Source organism: Mchenga conophoros, linkage group LG15, assembly GCF_057382185.1.
Source record: "Mchenga conophoros isolate Kocher_MC1m ecotype Shallow Benthic linkage group LG15, M_conophoros_male_GT1.1, whole genome shotgun sequence".
Taxonomy (NCBI): Eukaryota; Metazoa; Chordata; class Actinopteri; order Cichliformes; family Cichlidae; genus Mchenga; species Mchenga conophoros.
The window spans coordinates 16,088,570-16,111,759 of NC_140540.1; the positions used below are offsets into that span (position 1 = coordinate 16,088,570).

General features: G+C 38.5%; 2 protein-coding genes across 2 annotated transcripts; both read left to right on the forward strand.

Moving 5' to 3' along the window:
- Positions 1 to 7,473: 7,473 nt before the first annotated feature.
- cnr1 (cannabinoid receptor 1) lies at positions 7,474 to 11,480 on the forward strand. Its single transcript, XM_085247425.1, has 2 exons — positions 7,474 to 7,829; positions 8,422 to 11,480. The coding sequence occupies exon 2, from the start codon at positions 8,467 to 8,469 to the stop codon at positions 9,874 to 9,876; it is 1,410 nt and encodes a 469-aa protein (XP_085103551.1). The 5' UTR covers positions 7,474 to 7,829; positions 8,422 to 8,466; the 3' UTR covers positions 9,877 to 11,480.
- A 2,497-nt stretch (positions 11,481 to 13,977) lies between these two features.
- On the forward strand, positions 13,978 to 22,257 carry akirin2 (akirin 2). The gene is made up of 5 exons (XM_085246891.1): positions 13,978 to 14,519; positions 14,963 to 15,094; positions 19,829 to 19,978; positions 20,088 to 20,159; positions 21,629 to 22,257. The coding sequence occupies exons 1-5, from the start codon at positions 14,348 to 14,350 to the stop codon at positions 21,637 to 21,639; spliced, it is 537 nt and encodes a 178-aa protein (XP_085103017.1). The 5' UTR covers positions 13,978 to 14,347; the 3' UTR covers positions 21,640 to 22,257.
- Positions 22,258 to 23,190: the final 933 nt, after the last annotated feature.

Below are 23,190 nucleotides of genomic sequence, written 5' to 3' on the forward strand. Positions count from 1 at the left end.
CACTGCGGCGTTCACCCATGTGAGACATCCTGACTTCATTGCATTTCATATAAGCAGGAACAGGGAGATAAACAAATGCTGATTCATTTTTTTCCAGCTTGGAGTGCATTATGTTTGCTGTTGTCACCACCAATATGTTTCTCTCTGCCACTTTTGACTCAAGTTCAAGACAAATGAAAAAAATATTCTGTATTGCCTGCATAAAGCCTCCTATATACTAATATAATTAAATACTTTTAGTCTACTGGGTTTCCTTTATGCATTCATTATTTTCACCTTTTGAATATGAAGACAGTTTTTAGTTACAGTCAAAAGAAACTTTTTCAAGAATTAGAAAATGATGAAAGAATGCTGGGAAAGTTACTTTTCAAATGCAATAACCCAGTTACCCTGTTTGTCTTTCTAACATATGTTCAGGGACAAAGCATAAATTTAAATTCAGTACTTTAAACCTTACAGCAGAACTCAGTGAAGATTATTTTAAAACTGAAGGTAAATAAACACAATAGAGAAGGAGGTATTGTTGGTGACTGCGGTCATAATGACTTACCTGCAGACTTTTCATAGAAAACAAGTTTTACAACGCTCACCTTCCTTGACGTGGTTGTTGTTTTGCAGCCTTATTCCGTCATGTTAATAAGATTTGTACACATTAAATTAAATATAAGAATTTAGGGAAAGCATTCATCTAAATGGTATTATTATGAGCAGCTAAGGATGGGTTCATTACTGACCAACAAATTTACCCTTAATGGTCTTGATGTTCAATGACATTGAACTATATGCAAAGAGAAATCATTCCTGCATGGGGTAAAATGCAAAAACAACAGAAGAAATGTTATTATTAACATAATATTTTAAATCATATAATTAGAATTAACACCTTCACAATCACATTTCAGTTGCTAAATATAATGAAATTGCATATCCTTACAAGGTAGCTGATTAAAATCTTTCTCATTGCCTAATGTCTCCAATACAATTATGTCTATTTTATACTTCAGTAAGATTTAACTATCCAACACTTTCAGTCACAGGGCTCCTCTATGTTGTTTAGTGATTAACTCTGCAAAATAAATGACAGACCATTAATGCAATGCTCCATTTTTATTTAGCACTGTATGTTGGTGTGCAAACAAACATATTCTTTTCTCATTCAAAGACAGACCCTTCTGCTAAAGGAGACACGTTTAGGCTGTAGTTTACACAGCAATAATTTAACACAATGATGCACGCAATGTAAGCATAGCGAGTTTTGCATTTTCCCATGGTTCAGACAGAGGTTTTGTGAGACACTCACTGTGAAGGATCTTCTGGCATAAAACTTGAATTTTTTTCAGATGATCCATAATTCCATAACTCAGTACTTATAATATAATTCAATACTTTGCTGGGATTAAAGGCAGATGCTCCTTGGAGTGGTTTGTTCTTGGCATGGTTTAGTATGTTTGTGAGCCTTAAGCTTCTGGAGTTGTAGTGTGCAAACATTAACTAATTAGCACTAATCACAATGTAGGCTGATGCAAATGTTCTTTTGCAGTATCTTCCTATAATATAGCAAATGCCTTTTTGTCTGTTTGTTCGTTTCTTTGTCCACCAACTCGACCTAGATCATCAGGAGTTGAGTAATCAAACTGGGGCCCAGGGTACATCTTAGGCCCCTGAAGGTTCTTATCTATATCAGATATTATGATATCAACGTGTTGCCTAGCAACTGTCTAATAACAGGCTAAAAATACATTTATATACCTATAACACCTTGTAAAAGCATCATCTCAACAGTAACATCTCATTTCTATCCAGAAATCTTGAATTATGCATGATGTATTATGACACCATCATGTTGCCTGGTAAGTACCCAGAAGTGGGCTAAAATAACCTGTTTTAGTCTTTATCTTACAAAAACATAATGAAAACATCCCATTGTTATAATTTCACAGCAAAAGCATTTATTTTATAACCACATGATTTTAATTTCAATACCTAGCAACCACCTAACAGGCTAAAATCGCCCATTTTCAGCATATAAACAACATCTGCTATGATTGAGCATATCATCATGGGAGTCCAAACAGGCCAAACAAGCTGTAGGATGGATATGTATGAGTTAGCAAAATTTAAACCTTGATCTGATGCTTAGGCTGTATGAGGAGTTCATGCACCTCTAAGGTTTCTACAATTCAGCCTTAGGGTAGTAAAATTGCGTACCACATTTCACTCAGTAACTACGTATGCCAAACTCATAAGAAGAAATATCAGAAACTCAACAAAGCCAGTATGATTTATAACCTGTTTAATAAACTGTGACAGCACATGCACTGAAGTCTGGGCCTTTAGCCAAACACTGCTGCCAAACAACAACCAAAACCCCCTGTTATGATAAAATGTGTACAGTTGTGTAAGAAAGTGAATGCTAATTGTCTTAAATTGTAAAGCACATGCACACACAACGGAGAGGAATAAAAATTTAGATAACCAAACTCTTTTTAAAATTCAACACATTGCCTGTGACGAGAAAGAAAACGTGCAGGAGGATCAAACTGCAATCACTTGTTCTCTTTCCCATTATCAACCTTTTATTTTCTGTTCTGTCGTTTTATTGAAGCAAGGTCACAGTGAAAAGGGTTTTCAAATACAAACAATCACTTCAGTAACGACACAAACAAATGTGATGTTTGCCTGACAGCATTTCAATGTGGGTTGTCCTTCTGAAATGACAGCGCCTCTCAACGGGGAAGAGCTAACAATGAAAACATCCATCTACCAGTAATGTGAACAGAATATGGCCCGTTCTTCGGTCATAATAGATACAGATGGGATTCACCCACAAATGACCCATAAATAGTGTCATAAAACTAATCAGATCTATTCATCACAATTTTATTTATTGTTTAGCATAAATAAGAGGAAGTTTGGTTATTGCTGCAGAGCTGGAGTAAACTGTAATTTATCATGAACTGATGGTGCAGCTGCAGCTCTGTTACATACAGATTTTATAGCTAGTTTGGGTCTATTTATGGAGGAACTAAACAACGGCTCATTTGTCTCGATAGGTTTCTAAGAATATTACACGGAATGATGAGTAAGTGCCACATAGGAAAAAAATAAGCTCTAAGTTAGTTGGACTGCTTACTGGCAAAAAGGCAGAAGTATACATGTGGCCTATTTTCAGATGACTCATCCACATGTCATGCGATAACCTTACTCACTGGTTTCACCTGTTTGAGCAAAAGCATGAGCAACTGAATGCTCGTGTTTCCCAATGAATTTTTAGGATTCAGATCAGGGGAATACCGCTGGGAGACCAGGATCAGACGAATGCAGGAATGTTTTTATTTTTGATGTTCTGTTTGTTTGTTTTTTAGCTGGATATTGATGAGTTTGTTACTGATGTATTAGTGAGGTATCTGGGATTTTTTGTTAGAACTTCTTCCTAAAAAATTGCAGGAAAAAACCTGCAGGGAAGAGGCAGGAAGTTAGGATGGAGTAAACAGCCTTGATGAACTTTTACCTGACAGCTTCAAGTGCAGTGTGATGCAGTCATTTTTGAGGCTCGCCAAAAAAACGAACCATTAAAAAGTTAGATTTCTTTTGAATCAATTTCCCAGTACATGATTTGAATCTCTTGGAAAACACAAACATATTCTGTGAGTAGTTTTCTCGTTGATTGGTTTCACTCAGTGGTGGGAATTTTAATTTGTTTGTCAAACGCAAATGAATGAATCTGTACACCTCAGAATGTGTTCAGTTTGCTGCATTCTTAAGCCAGTGGTATCAGAAAACAAAACAATAGTTTGTGCAGAACACTGTCACAATGCCACGATGGCACAACAGAGGGCTTGCTGTTGGGATGCTGGATGCGGACTTGCATGCCATAAGTCACGATTTGCCATCCCAAATCTGATCATTCTTGAGGGAAAACTGAGACACTTGTACTTGTGCGGTTCTTGTGATAGCACCCTACCCTGTGGCTTTTTCAGCAGGACAATTCCTGTCTCCATACAAGTTATGCTAGTGTAGCACAGGACTTTCTGGACACTTGTCCTGATACGTCGCCAACTGAACATTCCTTAGACAGGCTGACTACTGCACAGCTGCAGGGTCCAACAGCAGGTGCAGACACGTGTACAGTCTATGTGCAGACTATTTGCATTACATCCAGAAAAGGCAGTACCTCGTATTAATCGTCTATCTACATGTTATAGTACTGGCCTTTTACCGGGTTAACACAGGCTCTACAAAACTACAGCAGCAGCTTATTTCATGCACCGTTTACATAAATAGCTGTTTCCTATTTTCAGCCTATATTATAATGTAGACAGTTGTTTATGCACCTTAATGTTGAAATAATGACTTCATGCGTTCGGTGAGGTAACAAAATTACTTCTGACTAAGAAGGTCGTTTTCCATATACGCTTATTAATGGGCTTAAATGGCTGTAAATGTACCTAAACTGGAGAGTTTGACATTTTGTACTGAATACCAGTTAGTTACTTAAATTACATCTAGTAAGACTTCCTTCCTCTGACTGTTTTTTTTTTTTTTAATTTCCCCCTGAGCTCTTTGTCTGGTCCATGGACTCGAAGTGAGTCACTGGAGGACAAAATGTTATGTACCACAACTGAAACGCAGATGGCCGTGAGCTTTGCTTCAGCCATCACTCATTGCTCACTCACAGGTTAGCATGCCAACCAAGTCAGAGAAAACTGTCACAGTACACCCGTCAGTTTGGCAAACCACCCTGCTGCCTAAAGTCTAACTGCTCCATGTGGTGGATATTACAAAGTCTCAGAGATTGGGAAGAGAATAATAAACAGATGACACACAGGTTGTTTACCTTAACCAAAGCCTGCTTAAACCTGATGTTAGATGGAACTCGAATAACAAAGAGAAGCCTGAAAGCATCGCGTAGCAAAAATCCCCTCACAGATTCTTATTATTCATGTGAAGCAATATGTATTCATGATAAAATACCCCACGTTTACAGCCAGGACATGTATCCTAGTCCACAAACTAACGCTGTAAACTTTATACTGACATTCTGCATCCCACGAATACAGTCCACCCTATCAAAACTACCACCTATAGCGCAGAATATCTTAACTCAGGATCAATTGTATCTTTCCCGACCTTTTATATAGCACCGCCCTCACCCTGACGTTTCAGATTGTCTGATACTTTAAGAACAGCTGCACAGTTAATCATACTGTGCTCATCCTTCAAAAGCTCCCTTGGTAGTGGAGAGGACTTTAGAGTGATCACAAAAGACACCCTTGGGTTGCTAGTTTGATTACATCGTGAAGGATGTGGTGTTTTTCGGTGCCTGTAGCTCAAGTGGCAACGCTAAATGTAAAGAATAAAAGCACTCTGCCAGTGTGTGGTAATAGATGAATGTATCTTGTAGTGTAGACAGTGTTCTGAGTAAAACTAGAAGCACTGTATGAATATAAGTCTATTTACCTGTGTTTGGTACATTATAACCTTTGCTGCTGAAGATGGAAAGCACCTACTGAATGTCAACATTTTGATTAACATGAATATTATGCTTAAAGCACAACTGTGCTTTGTTCCTTATTAGTAATTACACCTGCCAGGAAATATTTTCATGTCCTTAACTTTAATTGCATCAAACTACTTCTGCAGCTATTAAATTGTAGGAAATACAGCAAGGAAGTTGACAAAAAGATGCAGTGAAAAGGTGAAGTACAGCATATGATCAAAACACAAGTGGATAGGATGTACTGCAACATCACAGTTGGCTTTTTAGCAGTGAAAGTGCATCTGAGGGAACCATTCTCCTTTCAGAGGGAGATTAAAAACAGTAAGATCATTACCTCAAGCTTGTGTACCAACTGAGAAACCCAGAGCAGACAACATGAAGCAGCGTCTCTCTCCTCACACTGCTTTGATGTTTCCTAGAACTAGGCATTTATCTCCCAGTTAGTCTTTTAGAGCTTATCAGTTATCAACAGAGGAGGAAGAGGGCTTTTATTTTGGTCTTCACTCAGGTTTCAATCAGTATGTGAAGCTCAGATCTTATCGAATCTAGTCTGGCTGATTGTGACTGTAAATAACGTGTTCTTTCTCAGTTTTTCTACAGATTATTGAGAATTAGCTTGGAGAAAATCTACGAGTAACTCACAGGCTCATACTAACAACCTTGACCTCATTTAAGCAAAAAGACAAAAAATAATCTAAGTTCTTTTTGGCATTTCTGTCATTTCCTCCCCATGACAATAAATGAATTCACACTTTGTGAAACAGTACACTTTGTTCCCTTCAGACATCACTGGCAGCCATGGCGGAACAATATTAATAATTACACCTGTGATGATGACAGAGGCACAGTCTAATTTCAGTCCCACAGAGCCAGCAAGTTGGTTTTTTTAATTGTCTGTCTGCTGAGGCAGCCTGTGACCAACAAATGTCCAATTTTAATGCATCTATTCTGATTTTATCTGCAACATTACTGCTATCATCTCCTGCCTCCTTGGCCTGCACTGCCAATTCTGCCATTGTGCTGGCCTGAAGCCATGTGGGGAGAAGAAAACATCACTAAAATGTCTGAATAAATGGAAATTAGATCATTCATAATCAGTGAACTGAATCTTTATTTATTACGACCATGCACAGGGCAGGGCTTTGCTATTGTGATTCATAACAGGATCTGACTCTTAATTTGTTGGTGAGTAATCTGATCGAATGTGCTGATAACTAGTCGGCCTGTCCAGATGAGAAGGGACACTGGAGCAAATATGAAGTGTACAAAGAAAAAACAAAAACAAAGAAAATGTCCTTGAATCATCACCGATCAGGACTGTGTGTGAAATGTGAAGTGTTTTAATGTTAAATGCGACTAAAACGTACTTTTCTTTATTTCTTTCTCCAATTTTCTTTCTCCAAATCGGGATCTTGAGGTTGTTTTTTAAGCTTTAAAAATAGCTGGAAGGCAGACCCGACTGGATAGGTGGGGATGATGGGGTTCAACAGTTAGAGATAGCCAACAAAATATATGAAGTGTGCTATCTGCGCTCTGAGTTTGTCAATCGTGGTTAATTATTCACAGAATAAACAGGCATGGAGTGACTATCAACGAAGTCTGCAACCTCCATCTGTCTTTGAAAGCATTCAAATTAAAGTTAAGCCTACTCAAGGCAACTGAAACGTGCAGCTATTTGTTCCTGTACAATACAAACGATTGTGATCACAATAACGTCATGAAGTAGGAGGACAGCAAGCTTCTACTAAGCTGCTATTTATCTATTTGTTGTGCTGTGGTGATGCTGGTTCTTTGCCCGAGAACATCCTCTGCAAAGAGGAGCTTTGGGAATTCAAAATTCAAAATCCCTTTTCTTTTCTTTCTTTCTGTTTTTTTCCCCACATAAGAACCCTCTGTCGTCTGCCTTGTTCCTATGCACCGCACTTGACAGCTTCATGGGTTGGGCAGATAACGCGGTATGGAAACACGTGACCGGGCTTTGTGGAAGCTACGCTTCATAAGTGTGAAGACAGAGAGAAATAGATTGGAGAGACGCTGGAGGCGGCAGGAGCAGCAGGAGCAGCAGGAACAGCAACCTGTTTCTACAAAGCAGGAGCGCACTCCAAGAGCGAAAAGGCACTTCTGCAGACACCCGAAAAACTTAACTTGCGCAGAAAATTTGAAAAGCAAACTAATTATTATGATAAAAGTGACGATTTGCGTTTAAAGCTTTCATGGTGGTTGTCTCTCCTTTTATGTAAGATCTGAGTTGGTTGGAGGATGCGTTTCTGACTTGGACTAATGCGCGGTGAAAAAGGGCGATTCTGTGCACTTGGGAAAATTATGTAAGGTAAAAATCAGCACTTTTCTATTGCAAGCGCTACATTAATACTTAGATTAGTACTTCAAATGCCTTTTTAATGTTTCTTCCGCCATCAAAGGGTTGGTTTTTCTTTTTTTCTTTTTCTCTTAAATGTTACGTATTTCCAAATATTAATTTACGCACCGGAACACAGGTTCCAATATACATTCCCACATTAAATGTTTAAATTCGTGTGGGAGTGTTTAAAACTGTATGTGGAAGTTATTTAATAATTATTGTTCTGTAATTTTATATGTCTCATAGTAGACTGCACAAATTTGCACAATAAGCTTAAAAAATTTATAAAACAGTACTAAGAACAAAGTGAGCTACTGTGTGGGTCATGCCTAACTAACTAACTCAGTAATACGTGTGGAAAAAAATCTGAACTGCACAGACTTTCAGATATCTGCAGTGGAAAATTTGAATTATGCGAGGATTATCCATCTTAGAGAAATTTCAGCCCAAATTTTGCACTGCTGCAAACTTGTTTCTGTTTATGGCTTGTATTTTCTTAGATTGTAAAAAAATATTTCTGAAATTTTGTTGTTGTTTTGTTTGTTTTTAAATCAATTTGTAGGTTGTCCAGACATCTTAGACTGCAGTATAACCCTCAGACGCAGCCATGAAATCTGTGCTGGATGGTGTGGCAGACACCACCTTTCGGACTATTACATCTGGTTTGCAGTATCTGGGCTCCAACGATGCTAACTATGATGACCCGCTCAGTGATGTAGACTTCAAGGGCAGCTTCTCTCTGCAGAAGCCGTTATCTGCTTTCCGCAGCAACTCTTTCCCAAACAAAGTACCTCCAGACGAGGAGCTCATCCTCAAGGGCATCCCCTTCTACCCTACCAATGCCACAGACTTGTTTGGCAACAGGAGTACATTCAAAGATGAGACTAACAATATACAGTGTGGGGAGAACTTTATGGACATGGAGTGTTTCATGATCCTGACTCCTAGCCAGCAGCTGGCTGTGGCTGTGATGTCTCTGACCCTGGGCACCTTCACTGTTCTGGAAAACCTGGTGGTGCTCTGCGTCATCCTGCAGTCCCGCACCCTCCGCTGTCGACCGTCCTACCATTTCATCGGCAGTCTCGCTGTGGCTGACCTGCTGGGCAGTGTTATCTTTGTCTACAGCTTTTTGGACTTCCATGTTTTCCACAGGAAGGACAGCCCCAATGTTTTTCTCTTCAAGCTGGGTGGAGTCACGGCATCGTTCACAGCGTCAGTGGGGAGTCTTTTCCTCACTGCTATTGACCGCTACATCTCAATTCACCGGCCTCTCGCCTACAGGCGCATCGTGACACGGACCAAGGCTGTCATAGCCTTCTGTATGATGTGGACAATCTCCATCATCATCGCAGTGCTACCTCTGCTGGGCTGGAACTGTAAGCGTCTCAATTCTGTTTGCTCAGACATATTCCCCCTCATCGATGAGAACTACCTGATGTTCTGGATCGGTGTAACCAGCGTGCTGCTTATTTTCATTATCTACGCCTACATATATATCCTGTGGAAAGCTCACCACCATGCTGTCCGCATGCTGAGCCGCGCCTCCCAGAAGAGCCTTGTTGTCTATTCAGCAGATGGGACCAAAGTGCAGACCACACGCCCTGATCAGGCACGCATGGACATCCGTCTGGCCAAGACCCTGGTGCTTATCCTGGTGGTGCTGGTAATCTGCTGGGGCCCATTGCTTGCCATCATGGTCTATGACCTCTTCTGGAGGATGGACGATGACATCAAGACAGTGTTTGCATTTTGCAGCATGCTCTGCCTGCTCAACTCCACTGTCAACCCAATCATCTACGCCTTGAGGAGCAAGGACCTGAGGCATGCTTTCCTCAGCTCCTGCAATGCCTGCAGGGGCAGTGGCCAGCAGTTGGACAATAGCCTCGAGTCAGACTGCCAGAACAGAAATACCCACATTTCTGCCAACAGGGCTGCAGAGAGTTGCGTGAAGACCACTGTGAAAATAGCCAAAGTAACAATGTCTGTATCAACTGAAACTTCTGCAGAAGCTGTCTAATTGGCCATGACGGGGAAAACTGTGTAAATGTCATCTCTCCCCTCCCCAAACAATGCCATTCCACAACGTAAAGCAGAGGTTAGGCATTCATCTCCCGAAAATTCTGACTTACATCCTCACGTAGATGCTTTAGTGGTTGCATAATTTACGTTTGTGTATGAGTACATAGTGTGCCAAAGTGCCAAATGGTATTGCAAGGTCATGTAAAGGACTCATATAACTGGAAGGGGTCATTAAAGACTATCATAAGTCTGCTGTTTACCAGAGACGTCATGATATCCAATTAGTGAAGGTATATTATATTTTTGTACTGTGAATTCAGGTTTTGAAAACAATATTTCATTTATGGGATAAGGGGCTACTGACATTTTTAAGTAGAGATGTTTTACTGTGTCATTTAGACTTTAACACGTCTTGCACCATAAAAGTATGAAATCCTCGCATCTTGACTTTCTACAGGCTTCATGTACATGTTGCATATCGACATTTCTATAAGCAAATAGAAGGAAAAAATTGATGCAAACTGTCTTTGCCATATAACATGTTACTTTTGTACTTCTGACAACACTCAGTGAGTGGCAAACGTGTGAGGAGATTTTTGAGAAATCAAAGGTGGTTTGTGTTCCAAGACAGAAAACATTATCACCATGATGAAGCAAACTCTAAGGCAAATAGATTCACAGCTTTTGGCATCGTGAAATCTGAAATGGGATCTTCTGCGGGAGAGTGACTGTCCCCGATGTCTGTTTCTTTACTCGCTGGCTGTTACACCCTCAGAGTAACGTGTCTTTGTTCCGATGTATACCTAACAACTGTACAGTGTTTTCTTGCAAAATAAAGTGTTCAGATCGACTCATTCAACTACAAAGCCGAGACAACAATAACAAAAAAGCTTTTGTTCGAGGCTTGAACAGCTCAAAAACTGAATTTGGACGCAGTGTGCTGGTCACTACTGTAAAAAACTGACTCTAGCTGCTTTCATCAAATGTATGATTTTACTGGATTCAGCCTTGTACGTGTGTGATACCTTGTGACTTGGTGATATGTTTCCAATCCTGAGTCTTTTGATCATTGCAGTGAGGTGTTTTAGTGCTACTGTTGCAGCGGGGCATCATGTTGGAAAATAACCCATGCACGGGGCTAGTGAAGTAGTTTTGGCGTAACTCTACATTTAAAAAAAAAAAAAGAAGTCTACTTTTATTTTATGTATGAAAACAAAGAAACTAAGGTCTTTTCATTAGCTGGTACTTTGAATGAGAGTTTTGTGTATGCGTTCTGTGGAGCATTGACAACTGACCTTACAAAAGAAGCTCAGAAGATGTGATTTTTCTAATAGGTGATGTAGTACTTTTAATCTAGAAATCTCACAGCACAATTGTTCTGTAGACATTTATCTCGGTGTAAACTTATCCAGACAGCTGTTTATCAGTATGCTTTGCTGCCTCTTGTAATTTTGAGTATTGAAGATCAAAATGTCAACTGTCAAGTGGCTTCTGTACATTGGTGGCATAATGAGGAATCTATGACTTTAAAAATCCCAATCAGTCAAGTGTTTTTAGTATTGCTGTTCTCAAACTTTTGAATAAAGTCGCAGCTGGTGGTCACTTTGCGTGCAGTTTGTTTGTTTGATTGATTAATTAACGATGGAAAACAGGACGTTTTGCCTAATCTATCCACTCAGTTGAGAGGGACCAGACGCTAAGAAAGCACAGCGCTGAGCTCCTGAGCATCTGTGATGCTTCAGTGCCCCCTTGTGGAAGAATCTAATCAGCCTTTTTGAATAACGAGGACATTCCTCCTGTTGGATTTAGCTTTGTTACGGTTACTTATCGCAGCCCTAAAAGTGACAAATTGCAAATCACTGGCTGCAAATCATCTCCTGACAGCAACATCTGCTCTGATCTTTTTATCTCTTGGATTACATGAAGAGGGAAATTGAAACATCTGTTCTCACAGCTGTCCTTGGGATTTTGTTTAATGCAGATGCTTCAGTCTTCAAAAGAAAAAAGAAAAAAAAAAAGCCATGAGGCAGCATACATGAACAGGTCTCTCAGTAGGCAGCATGGTGATTCAACGGTTGGCACTTCTGTTTCACAGCACACAGGTCCAAACCAAAACAGGATCCGGGTACTGATGTGGGTGAATGAGATTCTTAAAAGTTTGACTTCCTGTTTAAATAAAAGTTAATAACCCTGTCAAAAAAACAATAGCCTTTATTCTAATTACATTTTTCTCCTTTTTACATATTAGATCGCTGATTATGCAACAAGTCATACAAGACTAGTGAAAATAGGTCTTTTCTACACCCTTTAGCACTAATATCAGTCTTAAATCAGAATAATAATAGTTTATCGAGCCGCACAGCAGCACAGTGACACAAAGAAGAAGTGGTGAAATAAACAAAGCTAGCATATCCTGTTGTACAGTTCAAACATAGCATATGTGTACAGAGGTTGCTGAGGAAGTGATGGATGGGAAACGTCTTCAGTGTATCTGTGCAAGAGGTTGAGGGTTATTTCAAAACTCAAACCGCATCTCTGAGAGACAGACTTTTGCAATCTGATTGTTAGAAATGAAAATACCACATTTTGTAATAATTGTTTTTTTTATTATTCTTAATATTATTCTTTGCATCAAACAACACAAGGCTGAAGCAAAGAGAACACAAGTCTTTGTGTTATTAAAAAAAAAAAAAAGACTAAATCAAAGTGCCACACCCAAGCTTTAAAGGGAGTCCTACAGGGTATCAAAGGTAGAACAGTTCTCGGCTTTAACATATGCGGGGCATTTTATGGCTTCTATATTCTCAGTAATAAGGAATGAGAAGAATTCAATTTGTACTTGGGGGTTTGGTTTTTAGCAAGCAGCAAGCTGTCTGATATTATATCCGACATAAAACACATATCCTAAAGTACCTTATTAACCTAACAGAGCACTTTGCTCACTTTTCTTCCCTAGAGTTTCTAAAAGTAGAATGAGAGGCAGAGCCTTCAGTTATCAGGCCCTCTCCTGTGGGAACCAGCTTGAGTTTGGATTCAGGAAGTCTTTTTAAAAACTACACTGAAAACTTTCCGTTTTGATGAAGCTTATAGTTAGGGCTGGATGAGGCGACAGTGAATGATCCCTTATTTTAAACTGGTGCTGGGCTTCTTTTGATGCACTCATTTCTTTTTCATTTACCTCTTTTCACTCCCTGTGGATTCATACATCACAACTGCATTTAATCACTAATAATGATCAAACTCTACTTTCACTTATTGTTTGGATTTAGTCTTTTCCCTTACCTCCAATCATCTGCAACAGATTCCTGCCAAATACCTGTAGGGATTATTAAAGTGTTTATTAAAGTGTTCCGATTCTGATGATTCTGTTGGAGGCTTCATGTTTTTTTCTTCCCACTGTCACTAAGTGTTTGCTCATTTCTGGTTGTTGAGTTCTCTCTAACATTTAAGTAACTTTACCTTACAGTATAAATTGCCTTGGGGTGACTGTTGTTGTGATTTGGAGCTATACAACAAAATAAAATTGAATTGGGTGAAACCTTAGGATTAATTTAAACAGAAGCTTTTCTTCATTTGTTAGTAATGACACAAGACGAAAACTCTTTTTCTGAGGCACATTCTCAAGTACATAATTTAAACGGGATTATACAATGTATGGACGACAAACAACATAGAGAACATATTGAAATCGGAGTTCTTCACCATTTAAGTAGCTGAATTTTAACTACTTTAAATATTGCTATTAACCAGTTAATTATGTTAGGCAAGCTAGTGATGATTTCGGTCGATATTTCCTCACATATCCAAGATTTAATGCTTTAAAATGTGTACTTTGAATGGTTTCTTCTAGAAAACAACTCCTAAATGTCAAGTCTGTTGCACAAATACTTTTTAAAATGTATTTGATATCATATCCTAAAGTTTTAGACGAAACTGAAACTTCGCGTGGATTTGGTACGTTTTGTGAACAAACAAAAACAAATTTAAAAAGAGTGCGTTTTCTGTGTTTTCGGGAAATGTAGTTTTCAAAATGTACAACCAAACGGATGCGAATGTGTCTAAAAACTACAATTACCTGCAAGAGCGTGTCTTCTTGCACATGCGCATTACCAAACAAATGCAAACTAATAAAAGGTAGGGCTGTCCAGACCGTTGTAGTCGGTGCTCTCAGCTAATGTGATAAAATCTGTAATCATCTGCTTTAATGCGACGTTTTTGCGACGTTATTTTATCCTGGTCACGGTAAAATATATTCGTTAACGTGAACGTTGTGAGATTTATCAGTGGAAGACAACGGGAGACGAAAAAAAATCCGTATTTGTCTGCAGCCCGGAAAGGCTTCTACCGATCGACTTAGCTAACACTAGCTAGCAAAAGCGGTACATACCCGGGCCCAGGCCGGCGGCTTTCTCGGATACCAAGGAATTTTGAAGTTTCCTGGCTTTAAATATTTAACATATTTAAGCGTGATGGCTTGTGGAGCGACTCTAAAAAGGAGTTTGGACTTTGATCCGTTAATGAGCCCTGCTTCCCCCAAAAGAAGGAGGTGCGCCCCGGTTATGTCTCCAGTGTCTTCACCGCAGAAATATCTGCGCATGGAGCCATCGCCTTTCGGGGAAGTGTCGTCCAGACTCACCACGGGTAAGAAATGATGTCTACGTTTGATTTCACGGCCCTCTAGTTTTCTATATTTATACCACGCTATATTAACAAGTATTTCCAGTGGCGTACATGATGTAACGCTCCAAACACGATTGTGTAAAGTTAAGACAAGCATTGTTATATTTAGCGCAGCATGTGGTGGTTATTTTGTTATAAATTCAACTTCCATCGAACTTTTATGGCTTTATGAAGAAATATTGTTTGGTATTAATGTGCGGGGAGGGGGGGGGGATAGTAAAAGAATAATCTCTTACAGTTTAACTGATTGATTTAATGTATTTGTCTACAGTCGGGATATACATTAAAATAATGCCAAGGCCATACTTAATGATCATATCTGAATACTGCAGCGACTCTGTCTCCATACAATCACAGTACCTCTATGTAAAGATCTCATTTAATGCTGCTTCTGTCTTTTTCAGAGCAAATTCTACACAACATTAAACAGGAGTACAAGAGGTTTCAGAAACGGCGACACTTGGACAGTGCTTTCCAGCAGGCTGAAGGCTGTCCTCTGGACCTGCAGAACATTCCCGGTGGATCTGCCTTACCAGGTAGCTATACCAGGGTTGTTTTTGAATAGGCTTGTTTTGCTGTAATCCATGAACTTCCTGTTTGAGATCAGGGTTTAAAGGGTAATATAAATGTTTAAGTCAGTTGCATGGAGTGTGGATGAGCTTATTGTGAGGGATTGTTTTGGGTTACAAGCCTGATTTTTCTCATTTTTCACACTAAATCATCACTTTTCTTTTACTGCTTTGTTTTTTTTTTATATAACATTGCTTGCTTGCTGGGAAATCCTGCTGCCTAAGGCAACTCCACAAAAAGGCAGAGGGAGAACAGATGACATTCCTTCCTTATCCTTTCACTTTCTTTTGATTGTGTGTGTGTGTGTGTGTGTGTGTGTGTGAGGGGGGGTGGGGGGGTGGGTTTTTATATTTTTTTTTAATTTTTTTTTGTGTGTAATTATCCCAGATGGGAGTGTACAGCAGACATTGGAGACTACAGATGGTAGAGGCCCTCTGGGTCTTGAAATTACACTTGACTTAAAGTGTATATGCTGTACTAATACTTAACCGCAGTCAACAGTGGTGTTAAGTCTAAAAATAAGTGTCAATGGCACATTTGCGTGACACTACTTCCATACATCAGGGTATTCTGTCATCAGTTCTTTATTTGAACTGTTCAGCTTCACTAAACATTTATCAAGACGTGCGATAATTGTGTTTAGTGTTGTTTTATTGGTAACATAAATGGCCTTTTATTCTACCAATAACAGTAACAGAAATATACATCTTGGTTGAAGGTTGGGATGTAAAAAAAATAAAAATAGACAGCAATCACAATTGGTGTATCACAGATAATTTTCTTTTATATGCTTAAAATGAGTGACAAAACCCATAAACTCACCAAAACAGTGTTTACATAGGAATGTTTGGGGGGTGGACAGATCATAAAGTGAAAACCAGATGTGTTTTAGAGTAAGATTAAAACCTGACAGCAAAGCATATGCACTTGTTTGTTTTTTAACAAGATTTAGGGCAGATGAAGTGTTTTAAACTGTAATTACAGTATGAGGCTCAGGTTAACGTATTCGACTTGACAGCAGGCCTGTTTTGACTATATTTTAGTTTTTCTCATCAGTTTTAAGTTGCTTTGTTACAACCCTCTTTTCTATTAGCGATTTGTGGTTCCTAGCTATTATCAGACAGATTTAAAACAAACTTATAGAAAAACATGCTGGAATAAAACTATTGTGTTGCTCTGTTGTGTTTAACAACGAGAACCTGCAGCCTGCTCGTCTCCTACTTTCCTGAGTGTAGAGAAAACCACCACGAAGTGTGTGTGTGTGTGTGTGTGTGTGTGTGTGTGTGTGTGTGTGTGTGTGTGTGTGTGTGTGTGTATAGATATATAGATAGAGAGAGAGATATATCTCTCTCTTTATCTATGTATCTCTCTATCTATAAAAAAATTAATTAATTAATTAGAGGTGGGAATCACCATACATCCCACGATACAATATTATCACAATACTTGACGTACGATACGATATTATTGCAATTTTTAAAAAATATTTTGCAATATTCAGATTCTGTACACAAAGGTAAACTTTATCAATATTCATTTTATCTAATATCAAAGTCTCACACTCAGTCTTTCTCTCATTTCAGTTTTATTGTTGACAAACTGGACAGTTTGTATTACAGTCTAGTCCAACTTAACTGAATGCAACCGTCTGGTACAATTATAGCTATTCTGAACTTTCGCAATTTATGAAAACTATGCAGCCCCTTCAGCAACTGAAGAATTTGAAAGTAAATTAAAACAAAATATAATTTTACATTAAATAAAAAGTTTTAAACTTAATTAAAATAAAACATGTCTTAAATTAAAATAAGTAAACTGTCATGTTTATTGCTGCAAAAAAATAGTTAAACACATTTGGACAGTGAAGGAATGTCAGGATTCTTGCTCAGAAAAAGGATCAACATGCTCTGAAGTCCGAGCATGTTCCAGTCCACAAAAACCTTTTTTGTAACAAAATATCGATTTCTGCTGTTCCTGTATCGATACATTATTAGCAAACAAAATATCACGATACTGTGTGTGTATATGGGAGATAGATATAGAGAGGGAGATATAGAGAGAGAGATATAGCGATAGATATAGATGGATATATATATATATATCCATCTATCTATCTATCTAGAGATAGAGATATTATCTCTATATCGCTATATATATCTCTATATATCTCTATATCTCTATAGCTCTATATATATCTCTATATATCGCTATATCTCTATATCTCTATTAGAGCTGGGCGATAGAACGATAACGATATGTATCACGATATAACTTTTACTCGATAGAGAAATTAAGCTATCGCGATAGACCTCGCCGCTCTTGTCCTCTTAAAAAAAAAAAAAAAAAAAAAAAAAAAAAGGTCAGCCAATCCAAATTAAGTAGCGCAGAGCCGGACCAATCACAGCCGCAGCGTCACGCCGCGTGACTTGTTACGTACAGCACAAGTGCCAAGCCGCACGTGTGTTTGTTTGGGAAGCAGCCAGCGGGTAATGGAGCCAGCGCGTAATGGAGGAAATGAGTGTGCCAACTAGAAAAATCAACCGAGCGTGACCGAAGAGAAAACAGATGATGGTTCCAATGCCGGAGAGATTGTCGAACGGAAGAGCCATAGAAGTTCCGTAGTTTGAAGGTATTTCGGCTATTTCAAGTCTGACAAATACAATAAACTGGTGCATGCGTCACACTGTGCGCCACGTTATTGTTTCGGTGAAATGAATTTCTACAATACTGTTACTGTTAATTGTACTCTCTGCAGTGTTTAAATGCTTACATATACACACAGTTACTGTCCCTCCACACATACGACTCGGTTCTGCTTCTATGCCCCAGCTTTGTTTACTTTTTCCCACCGAGGCTTCTAGACTTCTGATTGGCCAATATTTCTGCACGGTTAGGAATCTAGCGCCACCTGCTGCTTTGGCATGTTCATAGCAGCGTTTTCCTTCATTTCTGCCTTTATGTGTGGACGGGATTATTTTTTAAAACGAAAACGGAAAATCTCCGTTTTCAAAAATACCCGTGTACGTGTGGACGTAGCCTCAGTCTCTGACTGGAAGCGCTAATTCGTCATTCGGCTTTTGTCAGACTAAAGTAACTGTTAAAACTGTTTGAAAAGCTAAGCTATACAACAAGGAGAGATGGAGAATTTCCTTTTAGTTCTCAGTTTATTTGATATTGACAAAAGTTAGTCAGTTTTGTCTGTTCTTCTGTAACACAAACTAAGATTTATTTTTAGAATTAATATTTTGTTTCTAAGTGGAATTGACAATTTAGTCTGTTTCGTTTGTTCTATTTTGAAACTTAAACGCTTTAGCGGCTGCCTTTTGTGTAGTTTGCAATATTTGCCTTTATTTATCTGAAAAAGTCTCATGTTCCTTAAGTACATCTACCCTGTTGAATTTATTATGGGAAATAAATATTTAAATAAAAACAAGCTGCTGATTATTTCACATTTTACTTGTGAGCAACGGCACATTTAAATCTTACAAATATAGTTATTTGGCTTATATCGTGATAGATATCGTTATCGCCTGAAATGAAAAAAACATATCGTGATATGAAAAAATCTCATATCGCCCAGCTCTAATCTCTATATATATCTCTATATCTATCTCTATATATATCTCTATATATATCTCTCTCTATATATATGTATGTATATGTGTGTGTGTGTATATATAGCGAGATAGAGATATAGATAAAACAAACATGACTGTTTTATGCTTACTGCACTGCCACACTTTCTGAAGTAGTCCACTGGTGCTGCTTTTATACTCTTGTCATTAGCTGGTCTCATAGCCCACCATGAAATAGTCTACTTCCAAAAGGCATTTGCAGTAATGGTTCATGATTATGGACACTGTGGCTCTTCTTTTTTTTCCCCCCTTAACTCGGCACAATTTTGTTAAGTAATAGGAAATATCTTTGGCCAGAATCTTCAGTGGGGAGGTGTCACCATGGCAACCAGGAAAAACAAGCTTAAAAAGAGCATTGTATTATAAACCTGTCATCTGTCTGGCATGACTCAAAGTGTGGCCTCTGGTGTCAGCAGCGAAATGGTTTACTCTTCCACAAAGCGTGCCAGCCTCCAAATGTGGACGTTTAAAAAGTGGAAAAATATTAATATATATTAATTTTGTGTGGCTAGTATTGTGACTAGTCAATAGATTAGGGGTTGTGACTGTTTCACTAACTGCCGAGCGACTGCGTTGCATTAATTATGAACGTGTAGGCAATCTGTCACTGTCTGTGACATAGCCTCTCAGCAGAGTGTCTATTCACACAGTGAGGGCACGATTGATGCAGCACATCACCATGCTCACACTGTTTTGGAGTGGTTCCAAAAACGTACAAGCACAACACGTTGCAGCTTGTTAGCCCAAACTCTATTGTTAGAAACAAAAGTTAGAAAAATAATGTCGGCATGACTTGAGACTTGTAGGCCGTTTTGCTGGCAGCAGAAATACCTGATTCGTGGTGCAGTGGTATCAAATTAAGGCAAGACTGACTGTGCTTCCTTTGCTTTGTTTGAAGCAGGCCTTTGATTTGTTAGCATGAAGCTGGCATTTTTTTTTTTTTTAATTTCTTTCTTGCTGCAGGCTGATTCTCTGGGCTATATTTTGCCTGTAGTGTTGTTGTTTTTTTGTTTTGTTTTTTTTGATATATATAACTTACATGTGAATTACTGACTCTTTCAACAGGTACATCCTCAGGTGCTTCATCTCCTGCCAGGAAAGAACAGCCTTTGTTTTCCCTCAGACAAGTTGGGATGATCTGCGAAAGACTACTGAAGGAGCGAGAGGACAAAATCCGTGAGGAGTATGACGAGATCCTGACGACAAAGCTTGCAGGTATAGTTTTTTTTTTTTTTTTTTTTTTTTAAATGTTATGTTCACGTGCAAGTAATCCAAACTGATTTTTTTTTGTTTTTTTTAAATAATATTTGATTTATTCCACTAGAGCAATATGACGCCTTTGTCAAGTTCACCCATGACCAGCTGATGCGAAGGTTTGGAGAGCAGCCTGCAAGCTGTGAGTGTATATTTTTGCTGTTAAACATTTCTGTCATATTAGCCATAGCTATGGTATTTGCCTCTTGAGGTTAAAGTGCATAATAAGTAGTTAATATTAAAATATAATATAAAAGGAAACTTGCTTTTCATGGCAGAGCTCTTGTCAGAGTCTGTGTACATTTATGCTTTATCAGCAGTTACACAGCTTCTGGGTGCATGTTTACATTTTCACAGCAGACTGAAGCTGTCTGAGCTAAATGGAAGTATAATGATGTGAGGCTGAACTGTCTAAAATGACAAAGTATTTGCTGCAGTAGACTGTGAGAGTGCAGCCTTTTCAGTGTGCCCAGGCATATCAGCTTATGCTGATAAAAGCCTCAGAGTCAAGCCAACATGAATGAAATTCAAATCGTAGGTGATGTTTTAGCTTCTTAGGGCTATTTGTGTGAAGGAAGAACTCACATTTTAAGCGGTAGCAACCAGAACTAGTTAGTTAGTTAGTGCTCGCTCATTTTTCCAGAATTTGGTTACAACTGACACCTAGTGACTCATTTTCTATATTCAGGTGCTGCAGAGGTGCAGTGTTTTGTGGGGATGTCATTCAAACAGCCCACCAATCTTAAACGGCAAACCGATGATATAACTGTGATCGAATAAAGAGGAACTGGACTTTGCGATATTTATTTAAACTTCTTCATCTGCAAACATCTCTCAAAACCTACTTTTGAAAAATGTTTGTGGTGCATAAACTGTATATAAATATTCAGTCCCTCCTTGTCCACCGAACCCCTCTATTGAGGGCAAAGCCTGCAATATTTGGCCCCCTTAGTGGTGCTGGTGACTTTTCCCACATCTGCTGTGTGGATTGTGATCAGTTGATCAGTTTCTTGTAGACGTGGTAGGGCTCGACTTATTTATTGACAGGTTGCTGTAGGCTATTTGCAGATGTATCAGTATTTGTATTTATTAATGGCCAGTAAATGGTAGTGGGTAAAAGCAGTAGAGACAGGGCAAACACCCTTAACCATGTTATGAATATTGACTTTGCATAGTTTGTCCACAAGAGGGCGCTCTGTAACTTCCATGTTCCATATTTTGCAAACACAACAGCCAATCCTGTACTGGTCAGGCTTTTATTATTAGCTTAATCATTTACCAACATGCTACAATTCCTTTTTTTTTTTTTTTTCACAAATAAATATTCATAGAAAACAAAGAAATCTGTTTTTTGCGTGTTAATATAGAAGATGTTAAATTAAAAGTAATATTGAAAAGTAAATTTTTAAAAACAAAATGCAAACAAAATTTTGAGCTCTGCATGTTTGCACGTTGAATCCCATTTATGAAGTTGTCAGTGCAAACATTTTTGGCTGAACTTTTGTTAAATGTCTTCTAGCTTAGACAGGATTTATAAACTGTCTTATTAAGAACAGTTCCTGTCTGCCATCTCTTATGTGTAATCGTTTATTCCTTTTTTTTCTTCCATAGATGTTTCCTGAGGTTGGCGCCCAAATGGAGTACCATTTACTGCAAACTAATCCAGGGCCTCACTGGGTCTAGTTGGACTTTTCTCCTAGCTGTGCCATATCGCCTCTATGTGGACTCTCTGCCTCAGGCATCAGTTAGTGGCACTGATGTTTGCTGTTGCCTCCAGAGTTTGGAGGGCGCCCTGCTGCCTTCATGTCTGAGGACCCGCTGTGGCTCCACCCGTGGCCTCTCCACTGCCGCATCGATATTTATTTGGCATTGTTCTGATGCCTTTGTGAAAGGCTGACTGCCACCACTCATTTGACCTTTTGATTTCACTTTATTCTTTATCATATTGAGTCGTTCCACAGAGAGGATGTTACTGTCGCGGCTTTTCTGTATGTACTTCTTTGAAAAAAGGAATGGCTGAAGGCAGCTTTCAGACTGACTTGAGGAACAGTTGTCTTGGCTTGTTTCAACATAGTTTAAACTGTACTGGTGATTACTGCTTTTACACTTGTATACACTGTATATTTTTATTTTTTTGCTTGATGTGTGTCCATTGTACCATAATTTCATGGTTTTATTTGCTGTAGGTATAAAGGGGCTTTGATTCAAGAAAATCAAACAAATAAAAGTCTTTACACAAATGTTTAGATTGTCGGTTGTTTGTGGGGGTGGGGGTGGGGGGTTCTTTGTTTGTTTGTTTTCTAGCCTTTTACTCTTACTATCACTTGGTAATGGGCTTTGCCATTGTGATTTGTTACTTGGGGGTAGTTGTTGCTCATCTCCCAGGCCACAACCACACTCAAGTCATTCATACGTTCTGTAAATGTATTTAAGGCTTGGGGCGATAACATTCATTAGGATAATAAATGTGAACGCTAAACACAAAATGACAATATTCAGCTGAAAAGTTTTGTTTTTTTTAAATAAAATTCGGCTCTTATATTCTAAGAGCCATAAAAATTGCAAATCTTGCAGTACAGTAGCAGAAAGCTTAAGTAAAAAGAAAATTACATTTGGTAATGAAAGAAGTAAAATCACTGCGATGCAGGGATTATTGAATCATTGTATGTTTATATAGTAGTTATGGTGGGGTATTCCATGCTTGAATTTAACGCATCAATTTGACATTGGTCTTGTTTATATGCATCAAGTTCAGAAAAAAAGCATAAATTTTGACTTTGAAAATCACGCAGAAGCCCTGATATTGATCGGATGTTATCTCCTCAGTAATTCAAAGATGAGAAGACTCGAAAAATGGAGAAATGTAATTACCCAACTTCTCCGTCCAGAGATGGTATTTGGAATAGATCACAAACTTTCCAGTAATCCGCGGGACTATTTTTCCTCCATGTTTCTAACTTTCATACCTCCTGTTAAAGGTCATTTAAAATCACCAAAGATCTCGATTATCAATAAATTTGAGAAACCGTACAAATATAACTTAATCCTTCCCTCAATCTTTTTAGTGAGGATTTATATTTTTTCGACTCGTTACTTATGGAAAAAAGGTTTTTCTAAGCTTTAAAGCTGCATTTAACGATATGAAACTGAAGTCACGTGAGTTCTCGAGCCAA